Genomic DNA, 15,150 nt, shown 5'->3' on the forward strand with positions numbered 1-15,150 from the left:
CAAGTCAGCCCCAACCTGCATCTCAGTGCTCTTCTGCAGACACAGCTCCCTCTTTCCCACAGTGCCTGCAGCACACCAGTGGCAGAGATACAGCAGTCTCCTCCTCTGCATTTGTGCTGGAAGTCATTAAGAGCAAAGTGCTTGACCTACCTGGGTGTAAACGGTTGAGTCCAAGTGGATTCTGATTTTGAACAGTGGCTTTGCTCCATCCACCCATTTGGCATCCATGCTGGGCTGCTGTGAACAGACAGCACAGCAGTGAGGAGCTGGCTCTGTGCAGATGCCTGCTGTGGGTTGGGGGTCCCCACCCAGCACAAACAGCTGACTGCAGCCTCAGCAGGGCAGAGGGGTGCCCACAAGGATGTGCCCACCCTCCTGCTCTGTGCCACCTGCAGCAGCCCACTCCACCCTGCCACACCAATATGCTCTGTAAGCTATACAGCCATGGAAAGTGGAATTCACAATGTCCTGACTCCCACCCCTGAGAACCTCGAGCGTTAGGGGCTGCCCCGCAACAGGCACCTTCCCAGAAGAGCACCAGCAGAAACCCAGGCCTTAGAGTGGTACCAAAAGCTGAGCTGTTGTCTCCTCCTTTCAGATGTAAATGCATTTCAAAAGGCCACCCTACCCTCCGTGCCTCGGGGTCTGCCAAGGCCAGGTAGGCAGGAGGCAGGTTGGCTGAAACTGGCAAATGGCGCTCCAGGGTGGCAATCCGTCCGTCCTTCAGCAAGGGCACCCAGGAGTATCCCACTGCAGGGGCAACCAGTGACAAACAGGCAAACAGGTTTAGCTCAGGCTCCAAAGAGAGCTGGGTCTCAGCCTGAGAGGGTCTGACACACAGCTGTGCAAGCAGCTTCAGCGAGGCTGGGTTTGACCATGTCAGCCCCCACCATAACTTGGTGAGCAAAGTCATGGAACCAGAGAAGTGTTTCTTGGGAAAAGCTCTTTAAGACCATCCAGTCTAAACATTCTCTAATTACAGCAAGGCTGGGCCTAAACCATGGCCCTCAGCACCACATCTCTGCCTCTTTGAAACACCTCCAAGGATGGGGATTCAACCACCCCCTTGGGCAGCCTGTGCCAGGCTTTCAGAACCCTTTCAGTGAAGAAGTTTCTTCTAATGTCCAACCTAAACCTCCCCTGGGATCTCTCATCCTATCACTTGTTACTAGGGAGAAGAACCCAACCCCCACCTCACTCCAACCTCCTCTCAGGGAGCTGTAGAGAGCAATGAGGTCTCCCTCAGCCTCCTCTTCTCCAGGCTAAACATCCCCAGCTCCCTCAGCTGCTCCTCCCCAGCCCTGTTCTCCAGACCCTTCCCCAGCTTTGTTGCCCTTCTCTGGACACACTCCAGCATCTCAATGTCCTTCTTGGAGTGAGTGGCCCAAAAGTGAACCCAGGACTCAAGGTGTGGCCTCGCTTCCCTGGTCCTGCTGGTCACACTATTGCTGATCCAGGCCAGGATGCTGGTGGCCACCTGGGCACATGCTGGCTCACAAATCAGCACCCTGAGGTCCCTCTCCTCTGGGCATCTCTCCAGACAGCACAACCAAGAGCAGGACTGGGTTTGAGGGACAGCACCTAAGCCATAGTTGCTCACCATGACAGGGGTCCCTCAGCCACCTGGGGACTGGCTGTATGGAGAGGCATCCCGGCCAGCGGGACCAAGGTGTGCTCAGTCTGCTGGTGGTGAGGTGGGCCCCTGAGGCCCTGATCTCATTGGTGACCTGACTGACAAGAGGCCATTCATGCAAGCCAGCTCAAGAACATCTAGAAAGAGCTGTCAGGCTGCACAGAAACCTGAGCTGTAATACACACTTGGACCTACCAGCTGCGTTAGGTGGCTTGCAAGAAAGGAAACTCAGCTAGGGCAGCTTTTTAATCTAACATCTTTCCGCACCCCTACAACCATTTTTCTCTTGGCCTCTGCCACTCCAACAGAAGTAGTTTAAGCAGTGAACATACCTTGGGTCTCAACGGTGTCCTGCTTTTTCGCTGTTGCCTTTGTGTTAATTTCACAGCTGACATGATAGAAGGTGAAAAGCAAATGATGCTTTTGATGGAGGTGAATTGGAAGCTCAATTTTAATCTAAAATGATATCATGACAGACAAGGCTGTATTTTCAGTTGCAGAGTAATGGTTTCAGTTCTGTTTCATTTCACAGAGGCTATGGTTGTATGCAGTTACACAAGACACATCCCTACCCATCTTAAATAACTCCTGGACACCACTTCCATCACCTTTGCACATCATTATGGGGGTGTGTGATTGGTGTGCACAAAGCGTGGCAGCTACTGACAGCAGAAAACAAACTGGCACTGAAAACTGACAAAGGCTCTGGCTCTGCTCTGCCCTTCTAAGAGCTGGTGATGTATTTTTTACCCATATTTCACCTAGCTCTGGGGGGGAAAAAAAAGGTATCCTGAAAGGCCCCTTGGCTTTGTAACATCCAGAACAATCTGTTAGTTTCCACCATCCCATTTTTACCTCGTCGTAGAACTCTGGACTTTGGTTGTGGTGCAGCACAGCAGCATAAGCATTTGTGGTCAGGAGATGGCCTCCAGGTTTGCCATATATACACTGGAAACACAAATGGAGAGCTGAATTCAGGGTTGCTGCCAGCCCTAAAGCAGCCAGCCAAATGAAAACAGGCAGCATGGAAACTCAGTGCTTCCCTGCTGCCCTGCTCAGCCTGCCTGGCACACAGCACACAGCAGTGAGCAAATAGCAACCCCCAACAACAGGCACCCACCTTTAATGGCCTGGCATCAGCTTCATCTGAATCCCTGAACTCAACACAGACAGCAATATTCCTTGCCTGACATGGAAGGAGAAGAGGAGGATGAGCCACTGCTAGAGGTGAGCAGCAGCACCCCAGGCTGGGCTGAGCTTGGCTGCAGCCTGCTCTCCAGGTTGCTCACCTTTGCAAACACCTTCTGGTTCTCATACTTCAGATGTAAGGGGTAGACATAGAGGTGGTTTTTGTAGACAGTGAAGGGATAACAGTACTTTGCAATTTCTGGGACAAGCTCCTCCACTTCAACTGCAATGTCCTCACAGCTCTTCTCAAAAGGCTTTATAGGAATGTAAGAAGCTGTGACACAATCTGGAGGAGAAGGAAAGCTTGGGTAAGTGCACACCTCACAAAGAAGTACAGCCCACGGGAAAGGAAACTTGGGGGTCTGAAGCTCTGCCATTGCTCTAAAGCATACAGTTCTCTCCCCTTCACAGGGCTGAGTGTGCTGATCAGACCAGCAGAACCTGGCCCATGCTCATTGAATTGATCAAGGGAAAATTCTCCCCCATGATCATGCCACCATGGTTAGTAACATAGAGAAGAGTGCACAGGCACTGTGGGGCTCTGCTCTCCTTGCCAGTGGGGATTGCAGGAGTGGCACTTTGCTGTAGCTCTGGGCAATGTCAGCAGGTCCTGTGAGTGATCCATGTCTGGGTTGGGACAGCTGCTCTGCCCAGGACCTGCACCTTGATTCTTCCAGGCAGATCCACTAAGATTCTGATTGATAAAGGACACAAAGATCACCTGACTGAAGCAGACAGGCTACTGGAGACTGATGTCTTGAAATGTGTCCATCCTCTGCCACTCTGCTTCAGAAAGGTGTTTGATGGTTATGTTGCCTCCAAATACCAGAGCACAAGTCCTGTCTAATTCACTAAGACTCATGTCCACCATGAGGGAAAGCTCATCTCAAGTGATGGCATTCCAAAGCACAGAAAAAAATTAATTCCACAACAAAAGCCTTTTGGACAGGGGAGTGGTCTATAGAACCTATGACAGGAGCTGCCAAAGGCCCAAGGAGTGACACTGAACATGTCACAAGTCCTTTCTTTGCCACCATTTCTTTAAATGAAAAGTAAAGAATCCCACTGACCACGTTTGAGGAGCTCTCTGGTGTTATGGATCAAGAATGTTACATGAGATGGGTGAGACAATAACAGCGAAGGCAGGCAAGAGGCTTCCTTCAAATTTAGGATGTGGGGATGGTCAAACTGCAAAGCAGATGCAGCCCTCAGGTAAACCTCTGCACTTGGACCACACCTCTCCACAGAATCCACCAGAAGGACTCCCAGAGCAGTGGCTGTGACGAGTTACTCATTTCTCACTGCAGCCCTGAGAGGCTCTTGTTAATGACACAGCAGAACACCCCACAGAAGCAGGAACTCCTGAGCCTGGAGCCATCAGGGTTTCGGACCCCAGATCCTTACTTGTGAAGTCCAGAGGGATGTCTTGGATGATGACATTTAACTGGGCTGGAATGACCTGCAGCTTTGTCTTCTCTGGTCTGCATTAGGGAGGGAGAAAGGAGAGCATGAACCCTGAGGGCTTAGGTGCAGAACACAGCAGCAGCACTTTTCTCTCACTGTTTCAGAAGCTGCCACTTCATGCTTGCATTCAGCTGTTTAAAAATGTGTTTTAAACTGCCTGCTCAGCACCATCTCCTGCACTTACTTCTTATACTCTGCTAAAAGCTTCAGCATGTCTTCATTTGAGATTTTGCTGCTGTCTTGCTTGTACAGGGGTGAGAACTTCCCTTCAGCATCAAGAGTGCCCTGGGAGTCTTTGAAAACTGGCCTGCAGGAGAGAAGAGACGTTTCTTGAGTGTGGGGAAACAGGCAGACACTGAGGGCTGGGACACATCAGGCGGAAGGGCAGCTTATCAGGGGAGAGGTTCACTGGCCTGTGATTGCTCTGAACACCACCAGACCTACTGATTGCTCTCCCAGCTTCATGTGGTGCACACAGACCACAACCCACAGTGTCACATAAACTGCATGGGACATCACCCATTCCATAGATTCACAGAGCCACAGAATGGGTTGGGTTCAAAGGGTCCTTCAAGATCATCCAGTTCCAACTTCCCTGACATGGGCAGGGACACCTCCCCCCAGCCCAGCTTGCTCAAGGCCTCATCCAGCCTGGCCTTGAACACCTCCAGGGAGGGGACAGCCACAGCCTTCCTGGCAACGTGTACCAGTGTCTCCACCCTCACTCTCAACAATTTCTTCCTCATCTCCAGGCTCAATCTCCTCTCTCCCAGCAAAAAGTCATTGTTCCTCGTCCTGTCATTCCCAGCCCCTGGCAAAAGTCCCTCCCCAGCTCTCCTGGATTCCCTCCAGGTACTGGAAGGCTGCTCTAAGGTCTCTGAACAGCCCCAACTCTCCCAGCCTGTCCCCACAGGGGAGCTTCTCCAGCCTCTGATCATCTTGGTGGCCTCCTCTGGATTCTCTGCAGCAGTTCCAGGTCCTTCTTGTGCTGGGGGCCCCAGAGCTGGAGGCAGTGCTGCAGGTGGGGTCTGAGCAGAGCAGAGCAGAGGGGCAGAATCCCCTCCCTGTGCTGCTGCTCTCCCTGCTCTGGATGCAGCTCAGCACACAGCTGCCTGCTGGGCTGCCAGGGGCCATTGCTGGCTCCTGGGCAGTTTCTCACCAACTGACACTCCCAAGGCCTTTCCTGTCTCTCCATCCATGTGACAAGGACACACTCAGCCCAGTTCCAAGCCTGGTCCACAATGATGAACACCCTTCAACCCTCTCACAAACACCAAGTGGCAAAGTATCTTCCTAGTGGCACATGGGGTCAGAGCATGGAAATCCTCCTAGGAAAGGAGTGTGAAGAGCAGCCTCAGGAGAGATGCAAGCAGGAGACTGGATTGTGCCCTGGATGAACCTGCATCTTTGCCCTTGAATACAAAGGCTGTGGGTGTCTGTGTCCAGCAAGAGCACGAAAGCATCTGTCCTGCTTTTCTGTGCCAACAGCTTCCTCTGAAAGCCACAGGGAACCTGTTCCAAGGGACACAGAGCAATGCAGCTCTCCACAGCAGGGCCACTCAGCTGCTTCATCTCCAAATGCAGCAGGGACAAATCTGAAGGCAGTCAAAGTCAGTGCCCATACAGAGCCTGCCATGAGGCTGAGGCACTGTGCAGGCTGTGTGCTGGCTGCCAGGAGCAAGCTGCAGCCCAGAGGCACCATCCTGAAGCTAAGCAGTCAGAGCCACAGGACAGCTCAAAAACACACAAGTTGTATACCACCAAATCCCAGCCCACTGGGAGTGTCATCTGGTGCTCCCATGTCACTAAGGCTATGAAAATGATCAGGGGGTTGGAGCAGCTCTGCTATGGGGGACAGGCTGAGGGAGCTGGGGGTGTTCAGACTGGAGAAGAGAAGGCTCTGGAGAGACCTTAGAGCAGCCTGCCAGTACCTGAAGGAGGCTACAAGAAGGATGGAGAGAGACTGTTTGCAAAGGCCTGCAGGGACAAGACAAGGGTCAGTGGTTTGAAACTAGAGCAGAGCAGAATTAGATTAGATGTTAGAAGCAAGTTCTGCATCATGAGTGTGGTGGAACACTGCAACAGGTCACCCAGGGAGGTAGTTGATAGTTGAGGCCCATCCCTGGAGATATTCAAGGTCAGGTTCGACAGGGCTCTGGGCAACCTGATCTTATTTACTGCAGAGGATGCTGGACTAGATGACCTTTGGAGGTCCCTTCCAACCCAGACCATTCAATGATTCTATGACTTTGCCATCCCTTTTGTCAGCAGCAAAGAGCAGTTTAGCAACAGGAGGCAGTGACGAACTTGCCTTCAGGTCTTCCTCTGACCTGAGAGGCAAGGGAAGCAGCACTGCTGCACTTTAGCAACCCCAGGAAAAGCTCATGGGGGGAATGGTATTGCTATCTCCAGTCATTCCCAAGAGTTTTAATTAAAGCAGAGTCCAAGATGGGAGACAAAGCCCAGGTGGTTGCCAGTGTCAGGCCAGGAGGTCTTCCACACGCCTCCTGCCCCTGGCAAGGGCTGGTGCCAGGAGGGGATGTCCCGTGGCAGCACGGGATGGTGCTGTTCATCCCCGGAATGTTCTGCCCTGACAGCAGTAGCTGCAGGTCAGCAGGAAGGTTACTGCCTTCCCAGCACTATTTACTGTTTTTTACTGTTTTGTTTCTAATTCTAGATAGAGCATTTCAGGCCAGCCCCCATTCTGGTTTGGGAAGCAGAGCCAGATTCTGCCCTCGGCTGCAGCTTCCCTGACTCCAGTCACTTGGCCTCTTTCCTGCTCAGCTGTATCACAACCCAGAGAACTCACAGCAGCAGCTCCCACCATGGCCAAGGCTCAGCCTGAGGTGACTAACCTGACAGCCCAGCCAAAGGGCATCCTGTACTGTCCCAGACGGCTGCACACCTGCTTGGCAACCTTATGGACCTTCTGGGCGGTCTGGAAAATACAAGAGAGGTTAAGTGTGTGCCATGGCTTGCACCCTGCCCTGGGTGAGGAGTAAAAGAGCTCCAGGGAGAAGAACCTCTCCATGCTGCACAGTGCACAGGTCCCCAGGCACACAGCACATCAGTTGTGGAAGCAGCTGTCAGACATCCCTGGCTGTCACACTTATTAGTTGTGCAAAGCAGTAACAAACACATCTGTGGGCACAGTCATGTCAGAGCTCCTCTGACTCTGCCTCACATTCTCAAGGTATTGGCAGTTTATTGTCCAAAGGGAAGCAGTTTCTTTTCCAAAAAGAGACTGGAGCTGGCTCTAGCAGGGGGGTGGACTGAATGATCTCTAGAGGTCCCTTCCAACCCCCACCATTCTGTGTGACTTATCATAAAGTGTGCTGAGGGAATGCCATCATGTACCAGGTGTTCTGTACATTGACCTTCCAGGGACTGGCTGCAGCAAGGCAGCATCAGCTCCACCAAGGTAGCATCAGCTGCACCTGGCAGGCAGAGACTGATGCAGGCAGCACCAGGGCCCTTCCTGGCCATTCTTTGCATCAGTTCTCCCACAGGATCTTGCCATTCTGCACAGAGCAAGACAGAGGCAGGGTAAGCAGAATAAAGGGTGAAGCCCAGGTTGTGCTGCTGCTAGAACATTGCTGTTCCCTGTGGGACTGAGCCAGGACCAGTTCAGGACACCATGTGAGGCACCATGCAGCAGGGCAGCCTGTTCCTCTGGGGATGAAGTGTCAATGTTTTTTTTGCTGCCAGCCCAGGCTTTGCCTTGGCAAAGTGCAGTGGGGAAAGGTCCTCCTGCTCCAGCTGCCTGGCTTGTCCTAAAAATCCTCTGCGTCTTTGCAGGGGAAAGAACCCAATCTCTCAGGGCAGCTCAGCTGAAGCCAGGCTGGGGAGAGCACAAGTAGCAGAGTGGATGAAACAGAGAATGGTAGGGGTTGGAAGGGACCTCCAGAGATCATGGAGTCCATCTCCCCTGTCAGAGCAGGATCACCCAGGGCAGGTCACACAGTAACACATCCAGGTAGGTCTTGAAAGTCTCCAGAGGAGGAGACCTAGATAAGACCAGCATCTGCCAGAAGGAAGCTAAATAGCAGCAAGCCCAGCTCACATTTCAGACCAGCAGAAGCAGGCAGCATCACCCAAGCAGATGCCCTCCCAGGCCATGCAGTACCTTGCCGGGGTCAGAGTTCTTCATGTAGGGCTCTGCGCAGTGCGTAATGCTGCCCTGCAGCACCTTCTCCACACGAGCCACCAGGAAGATCTCCACATGTGGGTCAGTCACAGAGAAAACTCCCTGCAGCAGACAGACAGGAGGCTGTCAGGAAGCAGCACCCCTTACCTGCACTGCTGGCTTTGGCCCCAGCCACCTCACTGTTCCTTCCTACCACCCACACAGACTGCACTCTGCTTGCTGCTGCAGAGTGGTCATGGAGGCTCACAAGGCTTGAGCATGGTCAAGTCTCAGAGTCAGAATCATAGAGCTGTTTGGGTTGGAAAAGATCTCTAAGCTCATCCAGTCCAACCGGCAACCCAACCCCACCATGGCCACCAAACCATGGCCCCAGGTGCCATGGCCACAGGTTTCTAGAACACCTCCAGGGATGGGGACTCCACCACCTCCCTGGAGGTGCTAATCCCTGGACCACTCTTGCAGCAAAGACATTTTTCCTCATCTCCAACCTAACCCTCCCCTGGCACAATTTCAGGCCAAATTGTCCTAAGCAACTCTACCTCATGCTTTGCCCATCACTGCCAGTGAGCCCAAAGTGGTAATTGGCTTGACACTGACCAAATCCCAGCTCAGGAAAAAAAAAGTTGCCTTCTACTTCTCCACACAGCAGATCACACCACCCCACACCACTGCTGAGCAGCCCCAGCCCCAGCACAGCCACTGAGTGAGTGGCAAGCCAGGTCCTTACCCGTTTGATGTAGCGCAGGTGGGACTCAGGAACCCCATGGAGAAGGTTCTCTGCTGCAGAATGTCCCTTGGTGCCCTCGGCCCCGGCCGCAGAGCTCTCCAGCAGCATCTCACGGACAGGTGGAGAGTTCAGGTCCACGTGGAAGTCAGCTGAAATCTTGCAATTGTTTTTCAGGTCAAATAATGCCAAGCTTAGGAAAAAGGGCTCAACCTGGGCATTGGATTGAATAGATGAGTCAGAAAACCTGCATGGTATGGGTTGAAGAGCATCAGCACACACTGAGTTCCCTGCCAGCTTTGCCTTCTGCAGATGTTTTTCCCTCTAGGCTTTCCACACCAGTATTTCACAGACTCCTCACACACTATCCATGTTTGTTTATCTGCCTTATAGATACAGAACACAACCTTTTATCCCTGCATTTTGATCTAATCAGTTTCACAGAATCACTGAATGTTAGGCATTGGAAAGGGTCTCTGAAGATCATCCAGTCCAACCCCACTGCCAGAGCAGAGTCACCCAGGGCAGGTCACACACGAACACAGCCAGGTGGCCATTGAAATTCTCCACCACCTGCTCCAGAGCTCTGCTACCCTCAAAGTCAAGAAGTTCCTCCTCATGTTCAGAGCTTCCTCTGTTCAGGTTTGTGCCCATTGCCTCCTGTCCTGTCCCAGGGCACCACTGAGCAGAGCCTGGCCCCATCTCCCTGACCCCCAGCCCTCAGATCTCTGTAAGCATTGATCAGATCCCCCTCAGCCTCCTCTTCTCCAGGCTAACCAGCCCCAGCTCTCTCAGCCTCTCCTCAGCTGAGAGCTGTTCCAGTGCCCTCAGCAGCTCAGGGGCCCTTTGCTGGATTCTCTCCAGGAGTTCTTTATCCTTCTTCAGCTGGGGAGCCCAGAACTGGACACAGCACTGCAGGGGAGGCCTCACCAGTGCAGAGAAGAGGGGGAGGAGAACCTCCTTCAACCTGCTGGCAATTTGAACAAAGCTACTTTAAAGTCATCAATGAAATATAAAGAATGAACACCACAGGGGGCTTAATGTAACTGGTAAACCATGAAGTTAGGCAGAAAAGATGCCCCCAGCCCATCAGAGCTGCTTATCCTTAGCAATGAGAAAGAAAACAACTTTACAGTGCTTAAGTTCATATGCTACAAGATCACTTCACTGACTTGTCCAAAGGCTATCAGCTCTGGATAGCCCAACACCCAAAATATTCCAGGGTGGCATGGGAACCAAAATAGCAGTCCCAGCCAGGAGAGCTCACACACAAGGCAGTCACTGCTGAGGAACTGCCCTTCTGCTACCTTGCTTGTAGCTACTGATCTTGATAGCACAAGCCCAAGGGGCAACAATTCCATATGTTTTTAATTCCAAGATCCTAGCATGAGTGTGTCCATGTGAAGATCCAAGTGAAGGCCTCAGGATAAGACTGCAGCATGCCCAAGGTGTTACAGCACAACTTGGAGGCATTACAGCAACACTAAAAATGTGCTGATGAGGGCTGACTCTGGGGCTGATTAAGGATGAATACAAGAAGGGGTTCTCCTATCAGCCACACATTTATCTGCTGGCAGTTCCCAAGAAAAACCAGCTTGGTGTGCTGGCTGTGAGCAGTTAGTATGAAACCACTACAAAAAAGCCTCTGCAGTTGTAAGAGGCATCAGACAAGGCACCAGCAGCAGAGATGCCAGTGCCACTGCCTCCCCTAAGATGCTATCTCCTGCTCTGGCACCCTTGCATAAAGGGTTGACTCCAGCCAGAGCAAATGCAGGGCTTGATAACAGGGATTATCTTTTGGGAAGAAAGTTTGGAGGAGCCTGGTCTGTTGAGTCTGGCAGAAGAAAGGCTGAGCAGAGATGTAAGAGCTGTCTGCAGACATCAGAGGCGCAGAAGAGACAGGGAAGAGCTCGTTAGGCTAAGGCACAACTTTGGCACAGTGACAAATGCCTGTGCTAAAGTGGCTGTGCATGCAGTGAAGCTGGGAGTCAGGAGAAAGTTTCAGAAGAGGGGAATCCTTACCACTAGGGGAAAAGAAATGAAACAGAGCAGTGACTGCTTTGGAGATGGAGCTCAATCATTAACCAACAGCACGTTCACAGGGAGCCAGAACAGGGCAGACACAGGCTCCCTAGTCCCTGTGCCTCTGAACTGCTGGTGTCCCAGCAGCCCCAGTTACTGGCAGGCTGTGGCATGTCAGGACAGACTCTGTCCCCAGACACATTTTTAGAACAGCAAAATACCAAGGCAGACAAATCCTGCAATGACCCTGGCCCAGCAGCCACTGCCTGCCTGGGTTCTGTTGGAGCTCAAGGCAAAATATCATAGAATTAGAGAACAGTTTGGGTTGGAAGGGACCTCCCAGAGGTCATCCAGTCCAAGTCCCCTGCATTCAGCAGGGACATCCTCCACTAGATCAGGTTGCTCAAAGCTTTGTTGAGCTAGACCTTGAATACCTCTAGGGATGGGGCCCCAACCACCTTCCTGAGCAATCTGTGCCAGTGTTCCACCACCCTCCTGTTAAAGAACTCGTTTCTAATGTCCAATCTAAATCTTCTCTAGTTTGAAGCCATTGTCCCTTGTCTCATCACTGCAGGCCTTTGCAAACAGTCTCTCTCCACTCTTCCTGTAGTCCCCTTCAGGTACTGGCAGGCTGCTATTAGATCTCCCTGGGGCCTTCTCTTCTGCAGGCTGAACACCCCTAGTTCCTTCAGCCTGTATTCATAGGAGAGGTTTTATCATAGAATCATAGAATTGTTAGGGTTTGAAGGGACCTCAAGGATCATCCAGTTCCAACTCCCCTGCCATGGGCAGGGACACCTCACACTACAGCAGGTTGCTCACAGCCACATCCAGCCTGGCCTTAGAAACCTGCAGGGATGAGGCTTCCACCACCTCCCTGGGCAACCTGTGCCAGTCTCTCACCACCCTCATGGGGAAGAACTTCTTCCTAACATCCATTTGAATCTACCCATTTCTATTTTTTTTCCATTCCCTCTGCCAGGCTAATCTGCCCAGGGTTCTTCTTGCCAGTGAGGAGAAAGAAGACAAAGCAGGACACATCAGAGCTGCCCTTACATTGGTAGGTCCTCCATCCGACCTGTCGCTGAGCTGAGCCAGGAGGTTGAGGGAGAAGTCCTGGCAGCACACCACGAAGCGCCTGCTGCTCTTCTCCTCAAATGGCTTCACGTCTGGCTCAATCCCTGAGAAGTCCAGCCTCTGGGGAGCAAGCAAATAAATCTGGTCTCACCAAAGAGGAAAAGAAGCCCCTGTTAAAGGATCAGCCAATACTCTCTTTATGGATTGAGTTTGTTGTGAAGTGGTAGGAAAAGGGAGGAGACATTCACAAACGAGCACCAGTTGGTGACATGACACAAATGTATTTGACACAGGGATTCATGGGGATGCAGCAGTTTGCAGTGCTCTGGTTTGGAGAGCACAGAAAAACTAAACCTCAGTATGATTTCAGTTCCTTCCTGCTTTGCTGTAACCCTGGAGATCTTCCCAAACACCATTTAGAGCTCGGGGGAGAAAGCGGAACAGAAGCCAGTGCTAGAAAAGTATCCTCCACTTTGAAGATTGGATTAGCTTATGAGATGGTTCCTGTGCCTGAAATGGAGAGCAGGCACATGCTGCTGGGATCAGGAGCAACATCTCCCTGTGGAAGGCATATCTAGATGCACAGCAACAGCCAGTGCAGTTAGAAAGAACAAAGACTGTCTGCAGGCTGGCTGGGAAATCCAACCAGTCTTGATTCCAATCACCTCCTTCCTAACACCCATGCCTGCTTTGTGCCTCAGCATCTGCCCTTCTCAGAGAGCAGATATATCACAGAACATAGAAGTGGTTGGGTTGGAAAAGATCTCTAAGATCATCCAGTCCAACCAGCAACCCAACCCCACCATGGCCCCAAGTGCCATGGCCACTCCTTTCTTGAACATCTCCAGGGATGGGGACTCCACCACCTCCCTGAGCAGCCTCTTCCAATCCCTGACCACTCTTACAGCAAAGACATTTTTCCTTATCTCCAACCTGGTGCAGCTTGAGGCCATTTCCTCTCATTCTATCACCTGATCCTCAGAAGATGAGCCCAATCCCCACCTCACTGCAACCTCCTTTCAGGAGCTGCAGAGAGCCATGAGGTCTCCCCTGTACATGTGACCAAAATGCCATCAGCAGATAAAGACCCTCAGCCCTCCCCACACCCATCACACTGGGCACTGGAGCCCAGAGCCAGGAAAGACCCCTAAACACCAGCAGTGACCATCTGGCACTGTCCTGTTTGCTCTCCCTCCTCAAACCTTCATGCCAGACTTCAGGTGCTGCTGTCTCATAATGAAGTCATTTCAGCTAAACAGGCTGCAACTGCTGATGTGATCCTGGGAAACTCTTCCCATTGTTTCCTCTGCTTGCTTTGGAAGAGGTCAGCCCATTGCAGCATTTGCTTAGCAGCAGGCACAGGAGTGTGCACACACAGCCCAGCACTGACTGGGACTGAGATTTTCAATGCCCACTGTTACAGCTGATCCAACTGACCCACAGCAGAGTGAAGAGCTCTGGGTAGGGAGGGAGGGCAGTGAATTCAGCCTCATCATTTGGTGAGAGGAAAAAAAAAGGCCTCTTAGATGCTCCACAGTGAATAATATTTCCATTTTTATTATCTGACTAGAATATATGGAAATTGTCAGAGCTTTCTAGGTGTTTATCTTCTTCCTGTTGAAGACCTTAAAGCAGTGCCAGAAGAAAAGCTCATTTCTACCCTAGGCCTTTTAAAGACTAATTACATTTCCTTGTCAAACCAGAATGTTCTTCTCCAGAGGTGTGAACAAGCCAAAACTTGCCAGAAAGGGAAGCAGAGGCTATGAACTAATTTGGAAGGACTCTCAAAAAATGTGTTAAGGATTGCAGGGGTGGGATTTCACTGAAATCCCACACCTGGAACGTGGCAAAGGGCTCAGCAAAGACAGGAAAGCTGAGAAGCAAACAAGCCAATAGTGAGTGAAGCCCTGCTCCAGTGCATGAGAACAGCAAGGAGGGGTTTTCTGTTTGTACGTCTACTACAGCTGAAAACTCCCCAAGTCTGAGTCCCTGCAAACCCCTGCATGATATCTGACATCACTGCTCCCTGTTCCAGAAACACTGAGCCAATGCAGCATGTCCTTGACTGCTTCTGCAACCAGGAGACCTCCCAGAGGCCCTGGTGATGGGCTCCAAATCCAACAAGATCAAAATGCATCACACAGAAAGAAGCCTGCAAAGCTGGAGGGAGGCCATGAGGGGGGCTGCTGCAAGCCCTCCCTGTATTCCTCTCCTGAGCAGTGACAACTTGTTCAGCTCTCACTGGTGGGCACTTTTATTCTCCAGTCCATGAAGAACGCACTGTAGGTGAACACTGTGGCCATGCAAGAGAACAGGATAGGCACCACCCCAAGGGGGCTCTTAGAGAGATCAAAACCTCACATCTGCAAGCATGGGGATGTTTACCTGGACTTCTGGGTCAAAAGAGAAGAGGTTTTGTCTGCCATCATTTCTGCTCAGTTTGTTCAGCTGATCTGTTTCTCTTCCATACTAGGATAAAGGAAAGCAGTGGTGTGAGTGCCTGGCCACACAGAGGCAAACTCTGCTTACTTGGAAAGAATGGAAGCAAAACAAAACAAATGTTTTCAGGGTTCCCTTTGTGATATGTGAAATGATGCAGCCTCAAACTATGGAGCTGCTCCATCCATGAGACAGGCAGATAAGAGACTTGGTGGCTGCCCAGCTTCCCCAGAGCTGCAGACACAGAATGTGGGAAAATCCCTTCTAAAGACAGGGTGGAGAGAACCAGCTATGGTCACAGAACCACAGGGGGTTGGGAGGGAGCTCCAGAGATCCTAGTACAACCAAATAATTTTCTCCTTAACTTCAAATGAAATCTCCTGGGTTCCAGTTTGTGCCTGCTGCCCCCTGTCCTATCAGTGGGTACCACTGAGAAGAGCCCAGCCCCATCCTCTT

At 51.6% G+C, this 15,150-nt stretch overlaps 1 protein-coding gene across 3 annotated transcripts in view; it reads right to left on the minus strand.

The window, feature by feature from the left end:
- Nucleotides 1-15,150, minus strand: part of DOCK11 (dedicator of cytokinesis 11) — a 128,920-nt gene that overhangs the window by 73,394 nt on the left and 40,376 nt on the right. For all 3 annotated transcript variants that reach the window (XM_054388518.1, XM_054388517.1, XM_054388516.1), the window contains exons 10-22: nucleotides 14,641-14,724; nucleotides 12,235-12,375; nucleotides 9,160-9,369; nucleotides 8,412-8,534; nucleotides 7,141-7,223; nucleotides 4,470-4,592; nucleotides 4,226-4,302; nucleotides 2,923-3,107; nucleotides 2,754-2,819; nucleotides 2,489-2,581; nucleotides 1,966-2,089; nucleotides 629-750; nucleotides 151-237 (exon numbers count right to left, since the gene is read on the minus strand). In XM_054388518.1, coding sequence (XP_054244493.1) covers nucleotides 151-237; nucleotides 629-750; nucleotides 1,966-2,089; nucleotides 2,489-2,581; nucleotides 2,754-2,819; nucleotides 2,923-3,107; nucleotides 4,226-4,302; nucleotides 4,470-4,592; nucleotides 7,141-7,223; nucleotides 8,412-8,534; nucleotides 9,160-9,369; nucleotides 12,235-12,375; nucleotides 14,641-14,724 — 1,518 coding nt within the window. The remainder of the gene's footprint in view (nucleotides 1-150; nucleotides 238-628; nucleotides 751-1,965; nucleotides 2,090-2,488; nucleotides 2,582-2,753; nucleotides 2,820-2,922; nucleotides 3,108-4,225; nucleotides 4,303-4,469; nucleotides 4,593-7,140; nucleotides 7,224-8,411; nucleotides 8,535-9,159; nucleotides 9,370-12,234; nucleotides 12,376-14,640; nucleotides 14,725-15,150) is intronic.

Source organism: Indicator indicator, chromosome 17 (assembly GCF_027791375.1).
Source record: "Indicator indicator isolate 239-I01 chromosome 17, UM_Iind_1.1, whole genome shotgun sequence".
Lineage (NCBI taxonomy): Eukaryota > Metazoa > Chordata > Aves > Piciformes > Indicatoridae > Indicator > Indicator indicator.